This window comes from Parasteatoda tepidariorum, chromosome 1, assembly GCF_982258835.1.
Source record: "Parasteatoda tepidariorum strain Cologne lab strain chromosome 1, Ptep-v5.0, whole genome shotgun sequence".
Classification (NCBI taxonomy): Eukaryota; Metazoa; Arthropoda; class Arachnida; order Araneae; family Theridiidae; genus Parasteatoda; species Parasteatoda tepidariorum.
Genome location: NC_141755.1, coordinates 126,345,709 through 126,361,691, shown reverse-complemented (window position 1 = coordinate 126,361,691; position 15,983 = coordinate 126,345,709). Strand labels below are relative to the sequence as shown.

General features: G+C 32.2%; 2 protein-coding genes across 8 annotated transcripts in view; one reads left to right on the top strand and one right to left on the bottom strand.

Annotated features, from left to right (window-relative positions):
- The window catches only part of LOC107455735 (protein DENND6A), a 72,913-nt gene extending 60,954 nt beyond the window's left edge, over window positions 1–11,959 (bottom strand). The window contains exons 1-5 of one of the 4 annotated variants that reach the window (XM_016073413.3): window positions 11,619–11,959; window positions 10,492–10,530; window positions 5,663–5,815; window positions 5,508–5,588; window positions 5,329–5,434 (exon numbers count right to left, since the gene is read on the bottom strand). In XM_016073413.3, the coding sequence (XP_015928899.1) occupies window positions 5,329–5,434; window positions 5,508–5,588; window positions 5,663–5,815; window positions 10,492–10,530; window positions 11,619–11,828 (589 nt within the window). In that variant the 5' untranslated portion in view covers window positions 11,829–11,959. The remainder of the gene's footprint in view (window positions 1–5,328; window positions 5,435–5,507; window positions 5,589–5,662; window positions 5,816–10,491; window positions 10,531–11,618) is intronic. The other 3 variants (XM_087152577.1, XM_043055283.3, XM_043055284.3) reach the window with 3 other exon arrangements.
- Window positions 11,960–14,705: 2,746 nt separating this feature from the next.
- Window positions 14,706–15,983, top strand: part of LOC107445531 (DNA-binding protein RFX2) — a 77,947-nt gene continuing 76,669 nt past the window's right edge. For 2 of the 4 annotated variants that reach the window (XM_087152573.1, XM_087152574.1), the window contains exon 1: window positions 14,718–14,846. The gene's annotated coding sequence lies outside the window, so the exon portion shown is untranslated. Of the gene's footprint in view, window positions 14,847–15,983 lie in introns of all 4 variants that reach the window. The other 2 variants (XM_087152575.1, XM_043055531.3) reach the window with 2 other exon arrangements.

The following is a 15,983-nucleotide window of genomic DNA, read 5'->3' as shown; positions in this document are numbered from 1 at the left end:
GCAAGGTGACAGGAGAAAGATTGATTTTTCGGTGGTGAAATAGCTTAACAATATTTTTAGTTATGGATAAGGCAAAAAGTTTTTTTTACATGCTTTAAAAATGGTGAAAAGTTGCATATTTTTAGCTTGCAATTTATTTAGAAAAAGTAGTGTCCGGTTTGTAGAGATAAAAAACAACGTTTCAGGACCAGAATGACTGTCCGCGTCCGGTTACGGGAGTGTCCGCTTTGCGGAGAATGTGCGTAATGGTTTATTCATAGAAGATTCCCGGGGAATTAAAAATATGTCTGTATTGAGAGGCGTCCGTTTTGCAGGAGTGTCCATAACAGGTTTCACTGTATATATATATATAATAAATAAATAAATACAAGAAAACACGAAGAAAGTTAAGAAAAACAATAAGTTTCATTTACCGCGCCTAACTGCAAGTAAACAGAACTCATTAGATAAGTTCAAAATGAAGAATAAAACAAAGAAAAATTATAGACATATGAAGAAAAAAAAGGGGGGAAATAATAAGTAAAAAAAATAACAAACCACAGTTTAAAAACAAAAAAAAAGGATGAAATTTTATTTAAAAAACCGGAAGGAAAAAAAAAACGGAAAAAAAGATATAATCTTTTCTATAAAGATATAAAATCGGAAAGAAAAGATTATATCTTTTTTCTTCCGGTTTTTTAAATAAAATTTAATCCTTTTCTTTTTTCTCTTTTTTTTAAATTGTTGTTTGTTATTTTTTTTACTTATTATTTCCCCCACCCCTTTTTTTTCATATGTCTATAATTTTTCTTTGTTTTATTCTTCATTTTGAACTTATATATAGATATATATATATATTTGCTATTATTCTTAACTTTCAACATATATGACACAAAAATCTATTTTTCTTACTGAAATTTCTTTTTTTTTCTATTTCTAAAGTCTGCAGAGTTTGTGATTTCAAGCATTTTACCAGTCTAGCCATTCAATCGTAACAACCTTCATGAAATAGTCAAAATATTTCTGAGTATTCAGGAATCAGACAAGAAGAGAGAATACCTCAATTCCAGTGACCTCTCCCGATATATGTAAGAATATACGTATATATGCATATATATAGTTCAATTTCTATTTAACAAACTTCCATGTAGCAAATTTCTCAATTGTGAAAAAAATAATATTTTTGAGGAATCCTATTTGTTTGCATTTCATACAGGAATCCATGCCAAAAATCAATTAACGAGAAAGCATTACAGAAATTTCCAAAGCATGGCACTATGTTGTTACAGACCATACTATTCGTTTTGGTATGTCTAAAGCTGAATTCTTTGTCAGCTCAAAGAATTTGGAAAGAGAGGAGGACGATACTCCTTCAGAAGAAAAAAAAAATTTTGGGTACAGCTAAAAGAGAACCACGAAATTAATGATTTTGTACTGATAATTGATTTTTTTTTCTATTGATTCTGAAGCCGCAACCACAGGAACATTAACTGAATCGAATTGGACAGTGCAAAAATAAAAACAATACATTAATAAAATGCGAAGATCAAAAAGATGAAGACAGAAATGATGAAGAAATCACCAAACCTTCATAGGATGAAAAGTTAAAATCATTTGAAACAATTCGATAGTAGATAATAATTTACAAGATGAAGGTGTATGAATTGCTGCTTTAATTTTTTCCCAGTGTTAATGAATTTAAAACCTGTTTTGCGTTTGTGTGAATGGTGATTTTCTATTTAACGAATTTTCCATATAAAGATCCTTTTATTGGGATTTAGCAACTTCATTAAATAGAGGTCCGACTATATGTGTATGCATATATACACGAGGTCTGTTCAGAAACTATCGAGACAGAATGTATTCTATAAATTCCAGAAAACCCCTAGCGGTGGGAGTGTGCCCATCATGCACACGCATATTTCACCTCGTCTCACAAAAATCGGCAGGTCTGTACAGCGCGCTGTTCAGTCACACTGACTTCTTTCATGTGGAGTGTTTGCGAGCGTTCGTCGAAAACAAAAAATGTGTGAAAACGCGGAGCAGGGAATCTGTATCAATTTTTGCTTCAAGCTCGGTAAAACGGACACCGAAACCTATGAGATGATGAAAATAGCATTTGGAGATGAGGCGATGAGTCGTGCTCGAGCAGGGTGGCCACTCAAATCAGATTTCAAATTTTCCTGATTTTTCCAGGTTTTCCAGATAAAAATCATAAAATTTCCAGGTTTTTGTTTCTTTTTTCTTATAAAATGTAGGATGTGTACAAGAAAAGAGTCGATATTATAAAATATTTTATTCAAAATGTTATTTTTTTAACATATCACCTTGAGAAAAATAATTTATTTTGGCAATTTGGCAAGATTTTTTATTTAATTTTCAAATGTTTTAGAGGAAAATTTTGAATCAAAAATCCTATATTGACCAACAAAAGAGTAAAATTAAATATTAATATATAGTTGGTTCTTTAAAAAAAAAACATTTTTTTAAAATATGTTATAAAAGGTTAAAATGAAATAGAAAAAAATTAGCTTAATGCAACAATTGTAACGATTTATCGACAAACATTGCTGTTAGCGATTGTAAAAAAATGTGTGATTGGTTGGTTTGCTGAGAAAAAATAATTTACAGATTTCTTTGAATGGGAGTAGAAAAGCTTTCAGAAAAAGAGTGCAATATAAAATCTATTATTATTAAATTATGACCAACAATTTTTGGAGAATTTTATAAAGTTAAAAATACAAAAACATTTTGTCAAAATAGAAAAAAAAAATTACCACCAAAGTATTGGAACAAACTTGAGCCATAAATGGATTCAGCCCAAGGACAGAATTTAAAAACAGAGGCTAATATCCTAATCCCCTTTTCCATCTCCACCAGAATCTTTCCTAAATTGCACAGTCCCACAGCGGTCAAAGGTTTCTGCATTCGTTTAGCAAACCGTGGGAGAATTTTATGTGGTATTCTAGTTTGACAGAGCTGTAATGGAGCAAATTTTGATGCAGACAAAGTATTGTTAAGTTAATGATATTTCAACTGTTTAACGATACATTTCCGTCTAAAAAAGTAGGTATAATGGATGAAATAATTTAAATTAAGAAAATTAGTAAATAATTTAAATTAGTGAAATTAAAAAAATTATCCAAGAAAAAATTTCCAGCTTTTCTTTAAAATTCCCTGATTTTTCCAGGTTTTTATCCAAATTTCCCTGATATTTCCAGGTTTTTTCCAGTATAAAAAAATTCCCTGATAATTCCAGGTTTTCAAGGTTTCAAGGTTTTCCAGGTGGGTGGTCACCCTGTCGAGTTTTCGAGTGGTTTCGGCAATTCAACGAGCGTCGTAAATCAGTGGATAGTGATCCCCGTTTTGGACGCCCATCCACCTCTCGCAATTAGGACAAGATTGCATAAGTGCAGGCTATGGTGCGTTCTGATTGTCGTTTAACAGTCTGAGAAATTGCACAGGAGTGTGGCGTTTTCATAGGATCATGCGATGAAATTTTGAGAAAGGACTTGAACATGCGCCGAGTGTCTGCAAAGCTTGTGCCGCATCTCCTCACTGAGGATCAGCAATTCCAATGACTGGAAATATCATCTGATTTGTTTCGAAGTGCAAGCGACGATCCGGAGTTCATGAAGATCATCATCACTGGGGATGAGTCGTGGATAGACGGATATGATCCCAGAACAAAGCAGCAGTCGTCACAATGGAAAAGCCCCGGTTCTCCTCGGCGAAAGAAAGCACGGCAGGTGCGATCAAAGTCATGTTGATTGTGTTTTTCGATGCAGATGGAATTGTACGTCATGAGTACACTCCCCAGGGCCAGACAGTGAACAAGGAATTCTACTTGGACGTCATGAGGAGATTAAGAGAGGTTGTTCGCAGGGAAACGACCGGTGTTGTGGCGTCCTCTCGCTGGATGCTTCATCATGACGGAACCCCAGCGCACACCAGGGAACAATTCAAGTAGCACATCCTCCTTACTCGCCGGACATGTCACCTCCAGATTTCTTCCTCTTTCCCGAGATTAAGAACGCCGGTTTCTGCACATTGAAACCATAAAACAGAATTCGACGCAGCAGCTTCAGGCCATACCTAACAGGGGTCCGTCTAGGTTTTTCTGACAGGTACCTATTTTGTGAAAATTTAGACGTAATTTGTGAAAAATTAAAAATTATATTAATAAATCAACACAAAAATATGGATTTATCGTTTCTTAGGGGATACAAAAATGAAATTTTAAGAAAAAGTATTTTGTGAAACTACCGTTTTTCCTAAAATTGAATTTGTGAAGGTACCGCTAAATGGTAGTAAATTCAGCCTGGATAGACCCCTGCCTAAGTCTGAGTCAAAGATTTCAAGGACTGGAAACATCGTTGGGCTAAGTGTGTTACTGCTAATGGAGCATATTTTGAAGGAGATTGACTGAAAACCTGTTTATGTATGTATGTTTCTGCATAATAAATTCAGTCTTGATATTTTCTGAACAGCCCTTGTGTAAATATATATATATATATATATATATTATTATTATTATTATTATTAACCAAATTATCTGAATCTCACAAAATTGCAATCAAGAATTCGATTAATTGTAAATACAAATATTGTGAATTGTATTTACAATTAATCGTGAAATATTGTGAATGTGTGAGTGAAAAATTACAATGTTAAAAGGAGCCTTTTAAAAGGTGAGTCTCGTATTATATGATCTAGTTTTAATGGTTCTGTCACCAACCACAAGTCCCAATGTTAATAAAATCTTCCTGGAGTGTTATTGAAACCAACAGATTCTCATACCTATTGTTCTGAAATTTTACAGACATTTGAAGGAGAAAAAAAGGAAAGAGTTAACTTAAATTTGAGACAAACAAAAAAAAATTACCTCCTGATAATAATGATTAAGAAGTTTTTAAAAAAAAAGGCGAAAATTTCAATTTGGGGAAAACACCTGAAACATCACATTTTATATTTATGCATCAGTTGATTATAATGTTTCAAGAAACGATTGATGAACCAAAAGGAATGCTAAGTGATACAAATAAAGATCGAAAAACGGAACCGAAGCTAGTTCCAGCATCTGCAATAGGCCTTTTAAAACAATGCAACAGGAACTTCCTACATTCACAGAAAATGCACATCCATTTTTTACAAAAATTTATTGTTTGCACTGAGAAAAAAAAAAATTTGAAACTAAAATTTCTTGTTGCTGAAAGAATATAAAAATTTTTAATATTTACTTTACTTTGTTCAGTTTACAGATATCTAAATGAGAAATCTTAGTAGAAACTTTTCATTACACAAAATTATAAAATGAATATAAAAACAAAGTAAAATGAGCAAACAAACCTGATTCAAGACATGGTTCACCATTTGAAAAGAAAGAGGGTGCAATTTTTCCTAAAACTTCGGTAAACAAAGAGACAAGTGGAAGCTTTGTTAACAATACCATAGACTAAAAAGATATGTAAATATTTAATTCAAACCTTTAATGACTTGCAAATAAGCAAATGCAAAATAAGACTCACTTTCTGAAAGTAACCTCTCGGAAGACTCTTGTCTTTCACTTGTCGAAAATACACAAACCCCAGATAATGACAAAAATCTATCTACAATTTTAAAAAATATAAGTTAAGACATTAAAAAATACCAATTATTGTACTCAAGCAATTATGACACATACCTGAAGGGGCACCATACAAGATTTGTTAAAATCTTCATGAACTTGAAGGTTGGGTCGTCTAACGGGACACTGCCTCATGCGGAAGTAAAACTGTGTATTTCCCATGCAACCGGAATTCGAGTCTGGAAAGGCCATGTAACATATACTTGCTTTCTGTAAAAGGTTAAATAGTAATGAAAAGAGCAGCTCTTATCAATGGGGCTCTCTCCCCTATATGTTTATGCTTGCGCATGCATATATATATATATACAGTCGAACCACGCTATAGTGAACCTGGGATATAGTGAACACTTGGATGTAGTGAACTTTTTTAGCGGTCCCGTCCGTATTCCTATTTAAATAATGTTATTTTTAACGATTATAGTGAACAGCTTAGAACTTGGAAACTCGGTTATAGTGGACTCAAATTTCATTTCTTTAAATATCTTTTTCAGTCCTCCATCTTTAAACTTGTAGGTGTTGGGACTGAAAATGAATGCATTCCTATAAAATGTGTCATATTACTCTCCTTTATGCTTATCACTTTTAACTATACTGTAATAAATGTCAAACAGATCATTTATCTCATACTCCCCCCTCCCTGACAAGCTTCGCTTTATCTCTTTTCCCCAAGCTTGCTCTAGAACTAGTTAACTTGGCCACCTGCTGAATTTTTGGAATTTTCTTATCTTTTCAAACCATATTCTTTACAAATCACCCCTTGACAATCAAGAAGGGGAACAATTTAACTCATTCTACAGCTGCTCTCTTCGTATTCTTACGTTATCTATTTGAGACAAGATTTTTATTTCAAAAGCAGTGAAAATGGCAAATTCTCTAAAGAGAAAAGCGTTTTCGATAGAGGACAAAGTTAAAATTGTAAAGCGTATTGATGATGGAACCAATCAATCGACACTGTGTAAGGAATTTTCCTTGTCAAAATCTACAGTTTCAAACATTTGGAAAAATCGAAGTGCAATTCTTGCGGCATACGACAAAAACATGGTTTCATCGAAAAAACTGCGTGGAGCTGAAAGAGAAAACGTAGAAGATGCTTTGTTAAGATGGTTCGAAATCTTGTTCAAAATGTATAAATCTTGCATTCTTTGCACATTGTAGATAAGAAAATTGATGAACTCAATTTAAAATCAAATTATGATCAATCAAAAATCACAAATTTTTTTCATAAAAAGTGAAAATAAAACTAATATTTAGCGACGTAATTACTTTTCCATCAATTTTTGCTTTATTATCTGTTAATTAGTTAATAATTTTTTAAATAACTTATGCAAAATTGCAAAGCCAATTTTCAATCATTCATTTGTCTTATGCAAAAAATATTCTTCAAAAAATTTGGATATAGTGAACCATCGGTTATAGTGGACACATTCCTGAGTCCACAGACGGTTCACTATAGCGGGGTTCGACTGTATATATATATATATATATACACACACATATATGTAAACATATATATATTCTCATTTTATGGTATTTATTTTTATTCTGATTCACTGAGACATATGAAAGAGAGTTTTCCCATCGGGCAGAATTAGGGGACGTATATTTCCTTTGCAGGAGGATGAGTAAGGAATTATTTGGTAGTACAGTAGAGAACCAATTATCCGGGATGCTCGGGACCATCGCTATCCCGGATATCCGAATTTCCCGGTTTTCTGGATCGACCAAAAAGTGTCGTTAATCGATGTTTTATCGAACCCGAAGTACAAGGAAAAAGTGTAATGCATAAAGTAAGAGAAAAAAGAAAGGTACTCCTAACTTTAAAAAGAAAAAAAAAATGGTAGAAATACATCATTTAAAAGAATAAAAAAATTTGCAAGTTTAGACAAGAAAATCAAGTTTAAAAAATACAAAATTTTCATATTTATTTTTTAAAAATAATTACAATTCCTAAATTAAATAATATAAACAAAACCAATGACTAAATAAAGCAATATATTTCATACCTAATTATACGGGGGGAAACGATAAAATAAAAGGAAAACTTATTAATCTAAATAAAAACACCTGAAAATTATCGAACCGAAGAGATAGTTCAAAAAGGCACTAGCATAAATATTAAAACTCGGCACAAGGCAAGATCAACAGAATTCAAAAAAAAAAAAAAAAAAAAACTAATGATAAAATTTATGAATAAAAAGAATTAATTTATTGAGTGTGAAATTTATTGCGAAAAGAAAAAAAATCAAACGTAGTGGAATCAGAAAAACAAAACTGCAATCTGCTTCATAAAACAATCCTATGTTTAAATTAATAAACAATTCTCTTATTTTATTTTTTTTTTGTTGATAAAAACAAGATTTTTAATTACAGATGTGATTCCACACCAAGAAAAACTTGCAATTGATACTGCCCTTCCAAAGAATAAGAATTTATTCAAAAGAAAAAGATTTTATTTCTATTAGTCGATGTCAAATAAATATATTTTTCTCTTTTCTTTTTCTGTTCACTGATATGCATGCAATGCATTTTCCCCACCCCCCTCGTAAATCAAGCAGAAAACGAAATCAGCATGCCACACCCTTGAGTTTGATTGACGGCCTAAAGGAAAAAATAAAACATTCCTCCCTTCCCTGCCTTCAAGGTCACGGAGAAAATGACGTTTCTCTAGGTAAACGGGGAAAAAAAATTCCCTTCCTTATCAGGGGTCTGTCCAGGCCGAATTTACTACCGTTTAGCGGTACCTTCACAAATTCAACTTTAGGAAAAACGGTAGTTTCACAAAATACTTTTTCTCAAAATTTTATTTTTGTATCCCTTAAGAAACGATAAATCCACATTTTTACCATATTTTTGTGTTGATTTTTAAATATAACTTTTAATTTTTCACAAATTATGTCTAAATTTTCACAAAATAGGTACCTCTCAGAAAAACCTAGACAGACCCCTGCTTATATTTTCCTCTACTCAACTTCAATGATGAGTTCAATTTCCGCGTTTTTCGTTCTAGTTTAAAATCTTTCTAGTTTAAAATGGCGGGAAAATAGAGCAAAATTTTTCCCGGTTATCTGGATACCGGATAAATGGTTCTCTACTGTAGTTTTCATCAAGAAAATGCTACAGTCCACTTAAATTAGACATTTCTTTCAAATTCAGGCACAAAAAAAAATAGTTTTTTTAAATTGTAAATTCAGGGTGCGTAGCTAAATTATACAACAAAAAATAAGCACCTTTTAAGCACTCAAAAATATTTTTAAGCACTTTTAAAAAAATATCATAACAAGGAAGGGCTTAAAAGTGTTTGACAATTGAAAAATTAGTTTTTTTAAATTGTAAATTCAGGGTGCGTAGCCAAATTATACAACAAAAAATAAGCACCTTTTAAGCACTCAAAAATATTTTTAAGCACTTTTAAAAAAATATCATAACAAGGAAGGGCTTAAAAGTGTTTAACAATTGAAAAATTAGTTTTTTCAAATTGTAAATTCAGGGGGCGGAGCCAAATTATACAACAAAAAATAAGTACCTTTTAAGCACTTTTCAAGCACTCAAAAATATTTTTAAGCAAGCTTTAAAAAAATATCATGACAAGGCAGGGCTTAAAAGTGTTTGACAATTGACGGTTTTATCTTGTTTAACTGCGATGTCAAAAAAACAATTCGCACTGTTTTTGACAATTGTCAAAAATCATGAAATTTTGAATCATGTAAAACGAATGGTGTTTTCATACGCAATGGACAGACATACGCCAAATTAGATTGGGGTTGAATGAATTGTTAAAACGTTGAATAGAACAATGTGAACCGTGTCTTTTTGCATAATGCGTAGTGAAAATCAACATGGTAAAGTAAAAATCTCATTTTGAAAAAGAGGAAATTAAGTACTTTTTAAAAACACCCAATGAAAAATGCACCTCTAAGGGCTTTTAAGAAAACGAAAATAAGCACCTTTAAACACTTTTAAAAAACGCTACACACCCTGAAATTAAATGACACAAATAATTATAATTTAAAAAGGGATTGTATCACCTTTTATAAAAAGTGATGTGGTCTCTTATTTGTCCAATGATAAATTAACTGGGTATGAAGCATTGAAGTTGTATTAAGAGTCATTTCCACAAACAATATAAACAAATTTTACATAATCTAAAAATAACTGAAATTTGAGAAGAAGAAAACATAGGAAAGATATCCGTAGGAAGATGTTGTGTACATAAGAACCTCCACGTGATTTTGGATCACGGAAATGCGAGTTGTGGTCGGTAATTTTAAATCACAACAATATAAGCGTAATTTTAAATCTTGAAAATACAAATTACACTATGTGATCTTGTGAATACAATTGTGAATTCAAAAGCGCTTTTTTTTTTTAAAGTCAGAATTTTTTTTTTTTTTTTTCATTTAATTGGAAAAAGTGAAATTCCATGAAAAAGTGGAAAAAATCCGATAATTAAAAACCTTTGAATTGAGGTAATAATTATTATTTTTAGGTTTATTACCCTCAGTCAGTGTAGAGACGTGAAAAGTCACATCTCCACATATTTTCTACCCTAACAATATTAAATGTAAAGTTAGGCAATTACTTTAAAATTCGTATATTAGCTAAATATTTTATTTAATTATTTGAAAAATAATTAATAATTCAAATGTTTGAAAATGCTACTTTCGTAAAAATACAACAGCATACAGGAACATTACAAATTCAAACTCAACTGATTTTTAAATCATGATAAATGAAACAGAATGTCACCAATTTATTATATGTTACACAAAATATATTTTTGATTAAAAGAAAAGTTAAATAGAAAAAAAAAGAGTTTATTAAATATTATAGAAACATTAATTATACAGTCTCTTAACTATTTAAGATTCAAACAATAAGGGCAATACCTCTTTTTCTGTTAATTTTACATGAGCAGGATACACCATCTGAAACCAAACAAAATACTGCATTAACAAATAAAAACTTTTATTTTTCAATATTAAAAACTGTTTCAGAAAATGTCCCTGGTTCTCACTGTCATGACATTTCTAGAGAAACATTCTGATATCAAAATATTTGAGTCAGAAATGACATTTTAGTTTTCCCTGCATGTAAAGAAAATTAGAATAATGATCACATGTTTGAATATGTGTCTAACTTTGTTTTATTTTTGACTTAATTTAGAAGTACCGTAATTTTGCGTACCTATATAGTATTAGTTTTTTGTTTTTCCTTTAGAAAATTTTGCTTTTTAGAAGCCCCACTGGAAATTTCATCCTTATTTTTTCTACTTGTTACTACTGCTTTTTATTTATTTTTTCATGCTTAATATTACACCAAAGAATGGTCAACGCAGCTGGAATTTTTCCCACTCCCACGCTTTCTTGCAATCAAATTCATTTCAAATTCTCTAACCCACCTTCTCTAACCCTGTTTTTCAGAAAAAATTACCTAATAAATATCACTTATAGCTGGAAATAATAAAATAATTAAAAAAGAATCATTAACATAGTGGTGTTTCATTCTCACAAGAAAATAGCCTTTTCTAAATTTTTGTTGCAGGCCAGATGCAATTTTGTTGAAGGGGATTATATTAATATCCTGATCTGTTGTGCCATAGTGTCAAATGGATTTTAAACTTGCAAATATATATATATATATATGTACATAAAAAACTTGCATATGTTAGTCTGGGAAAGGCCACTAGTATGCTTAGATGGTCCCCTCTGAGATTCTTTTTTTAGTTTCTCGCGGGCTGTTGTCTTTAAGTTGCAGAGACTTGGAGATTATTCTGCTGCTGATCATGGTACGGGGGTTTTTAGTTTATTGACATAATTTGTAGGTGATAAATATATTTAAAATAGCATGATTTTCAAAAGTAATTAAGACTTTTTACCAATGTAAAAAGTCCTAATTGTTTTTATTTTAAAATTCATGACGTTGTTTCGTTATTATTTTTCATGAGGCTACATTACTGCCCAGATATTATTTCCATTTTTTTTCTTTAACAGTACGTAAATTTATTAGAACATACTTCCATTGCCTGTCCGAGTTCTAAATCGAAAGTTACTACACATATACAATAAACCCATCGTGAAAATCTGTCCCATGGAAGTTCAGATAAGTTGTGAGAATTAGAGTGACTTGAAGTTATACATTGAAATGCTGCATCAATAGCAGTCGAATAGTTAGAAGAATGATCACTAGAAAAATCCATTATTATAAACTTCAAGAACGGAATCATAAACTACATTCATGTCATTCAATCAAGTAGCTAGGTCTGTTTGTTTTCCTGACACAAACGTTAAGGGTTCACTCAAAGTTTAAATCCATTGCCAAATTTAACGTTCGTTAAGTAACAAAAAAGTTGAATCGATTTTTTTCCTTCCGAAACATGGCTGAACTAGATAGAATTTTCCTACAGATTAATTTTGATTGGCGATCGAAATGGGCTGCAGGTGGCGTAGAGCAGAACTCTTTTCCTATGGCAACACTTCACATGCTTTCCCCATTAGCGTGTGGAAAGTCATAGAGGGAGGAAGTACGCTAGTTTCTCTCTTGATTTTCATATAGATTAAAATCTTTTAACTTGAAAAACTATATGGAACTGAAAACTGCATTAAACATAGTTCTGAAGAAAAGTATCATGGAAATTTTAAAAAATATTTTTATTGAATAAAAAGGAAAAATATTAAGAAAGGGGAAAATATCGTAGTACATTACTATACAACTGAAAAGAGGAGGAGAGGGAAGGGAGAAGGGCTAAAGGCATGAAACCGGTCTCTCCCCAGATGGCGTATTCGAGTGTTGCGAATTGTTGTTGTTGTAGTTGATTTACGTCGCACTAGAGCTGAAAACAATGGGCTATTGGCGACGGTCTGGGAAACATCCTTGAGGATGATCCGAAGACATGCCATCACAATTTTGATCCTCTGCAGAGGGGATGGCATCCCCGCTTCGGTTGCCCAACGACCTGCGCGCGAAGTCGAGCACTTTACGGTAGAACAGTTTAACGAGGACGAATGCCGCACACCCTCGGTCCCTACGCAGACTGATCCAAGTGGTAACACTGACCACAGCCAGTGATGCTTGACTATTGTGATCAGCTGGGAACCGTGTCTTAAAGATCAGTCCACTGCGGGACTAAGAAAATAGCATAGTACATTCCTATACAACTGAAAAGTGGAGAAAATTCCAAAAAGACTGAAATGGATTCGTTATCCAAAACCAGGATTTGTGTTTTATTTTATTTTTGTAATTATTAAAGAACCAAAAATGTGACTGTTTCCATCTAGTAATAATACTTTAATTTTAAATAACAGTAATAATAAATTTTGTAATGAATTTATTCAAGTGGACAAAAAAAATTTCGGAAAAGAGTGTAAATCGATGTAAGTGAACTCGTTTTTCTTACGTTATCGTTGTTTGTAGAGTTATCATTGTCTGTAGCGTTAAGTGGTTAAGTGGCTCTTCCTCACCGGTAAAAGTTTTTCTCCGAAATGGCTGACCGGTCAGCTTTTTAATTCAGGGGCCCTACTCTGTATAAAAGCATGAATGATAGCAATATGCTTTACACCATTGCTTACCTTGTAATTATGAGTCTTGAAAAAGTTATTTTCATGTTGGAGACATAAAAAAAAAGGTGCATTTAAAACAAATGAGCAAAGATGACACGATGAGAAAAGAGTTTACATCGCAATGAGGAGTTACAATGCGCCGCTTAGGATGGTGGGAAATCGTACTGAGAAGTAAGGGGGAAAATTTTCTTGTAAAAAAAAGAAATAGGGAGGGAGCCCTGAAGAGGTACTTAATTTCCAACAGTAAGACAAAATAGTATCTTTGAGAATAAAAATCTATGTAATAAAAATCTTCATGAAGAGGTGGGGATAAATCTTTGAGAATCCGATAAAGATGGTATATTTTAAGATAAAGTTATTTCGTTCTTTGCCCTTATAAGTACAGTGGGAGAAACTTTTCATCGCTGTTTCACCTCCATAATTACTTCAAAGCATGGACCCCTCAATATTTCAGACAAATAAAGAAAACTTTCCTGAATCGAATTAAATTCATGAAATATAAAACATATTAAAATATTTGGGTAATCTTTTTGTGGAGCAAATCTAAGAATTTTTTTCTCATTTGCCAAATTTAAAGTGGCAGTAAATCAGTGGAATTGATTGTCTTGTGGTTGATCGTTGAGCTGTACCTTATAGGGATCTGGAGAAAATTTCCTTCCCCTTCAGATCTATGCTGAAATTGAGAATGTTGCCATCACAAATTTTGTGATGGCATATGTTTTCGGATCAATCTCAGAGATGTTTCCTAGATCGTCGCCAATAGCCCACTGTGCAGCTCTAGTGTAACGTAAATAAAGTATCTGCCTATCCTCGAAAATTGGGCTCATTAGACTCACATTTTGATATTTTTAACATCCCCCCCCCCACTTCATGGCTTTTTGCAGGTTTGATGTCACTTTTTCTAGATTTTAAATAGCTTATGGAGGTGAAAGAGAATTTGCGATGAAAAGTTTCTTTCGTGGTATAGCAGTCCAGCAGTGGACTGATCGTTAAGACTCGGTTCCCAGCAGATCACCGAAGTCACGCATCACTGGCTACGGTCAGTGTGCGGGTGGATGACAACTTGGATCAGTCTGCGTAGGGACCGAGGGTGTGCGGTATTGGTCCTCGTTAAACTGTTCTACCGTAAAGTGCTCGACTTCGCGCGCAGGTCGTCGGGCTACCGAAGCGGGGGTGCCATCTCCTCCGCAGAGGATCAAAATTGTGATGGCATGTCTTCGGATCATCCTCTGGGATGTTTCCCAGACTGTCGCCAATAGCCCATTGTGTAGCTCTAGTTTGGACGTAAATTGACAACAACAATCGTGATATAGCAGCGCCCTCTTAACTGTTGTAGCATAAGGTAAATAAGGTAACTTTTGGAAAGAAGAGCAAAGAAAAAGAATGTTTAGATTAAATATACTGAAAATTATTAGTTTATTTCACAATTGATTATTTTTTTTCATTGCAAGTTTACATTTTCAACTGGTGAAAGCCAGATAGCGTGATTCGGCCACTTTGAAATTTAATAACATAGAAAAAGCAATGCCAGCATACCATGACGTAATCATGACGTTTTTATCATTTGGCCCCTCCTACTGAAAACCTCGCAGGCTTCTGAATAATGCGTTAGCAACCGTTGCTCTTGGAGTTAAATGCCATTTTCCCCGTAACTAAGCGACGACTTGACGTTTGTTGACATCAAGGTGAGTATACATTTTCTCTCCTACCAAGATTTATTCTTCCCCCTTAATATTGTGCCTTGTACAGTTTTCTTTCTTTGAAATCTATCTTTGATTTTCATTAAATTTTTTTCCAACTCTTTTTTTTCTTTCTCTGACACAATTCGTTTGAATATGTATGTAAGTACGTCGAGAAACCCACACGTTTCGCTACTTTATCTTGTCTCTCTATCACATACAAAGTGAAAGATTAATTTATACTAATGCGTTAATAGACAGAGCTTAAAAAAACTTTACAATTTGTTGTTGGATGTTTTGTTTATAATTCTTGAATTATAAGAAAGTTTCCTCTCGGATCTAAGAATTACATTTATTATTAACTGAAAAAAATTATAAATCAGTACTAAACAACACTCGAAATCATGCACAAAACTGTTAGATATACAAATAATAAAGCTAAAATAATTCTAATGTTTTATTTATTACTATTTGTTGCTTTCTGGGTTGCTTTACGTTATTACAGTAAGAAAAACACGTACTTCGTACGTCGTTTATCCAATCAAACTGTATTTAGTATTATATTGTATGTATGATTATGTACTTTATTTTCTATGTATGTACATTTAGAAGCTTTTGATATCTATTAGCAAATTTTTTAAATGTATTTTGACCAAATTTTATGGTTACAGATCAAGTACCTTAAATATACCTCCTATATTTTTTTTTAAATGTCTAAGAAAAACTTGCAATTTTATTCCATTAATCAAAATTCTATTTTAAAGTAAAAAGCTATGAAAATAAAAGGCATTCAAATTATTTTTCGGACGGCTGCCAAAGGCTGTAATAGTTTTTTATTTTTATTTCATTCAAATATTTAATTGAAGTCAAATTTTTTTTTATTTTAATACATTTACGAATCAAGAAACTGATAAAATATATTAGTAATCCCTTAATATTATTTAAAAATAATACTAAATAAAAAGTATTTAATATAAACTGAAAATTGTAGCATAGATAATTATTGCAAACTAATTACCGAACCAATAAAATAGTTGTTTTTATTCAAGCTTTACATTTTCATCACTTTTTCAAAACAAAGACATAATTTGTCGCTAAGTTTGAAATTAAGAATAAATTATTTAGATTGGGGAAATAAAATTA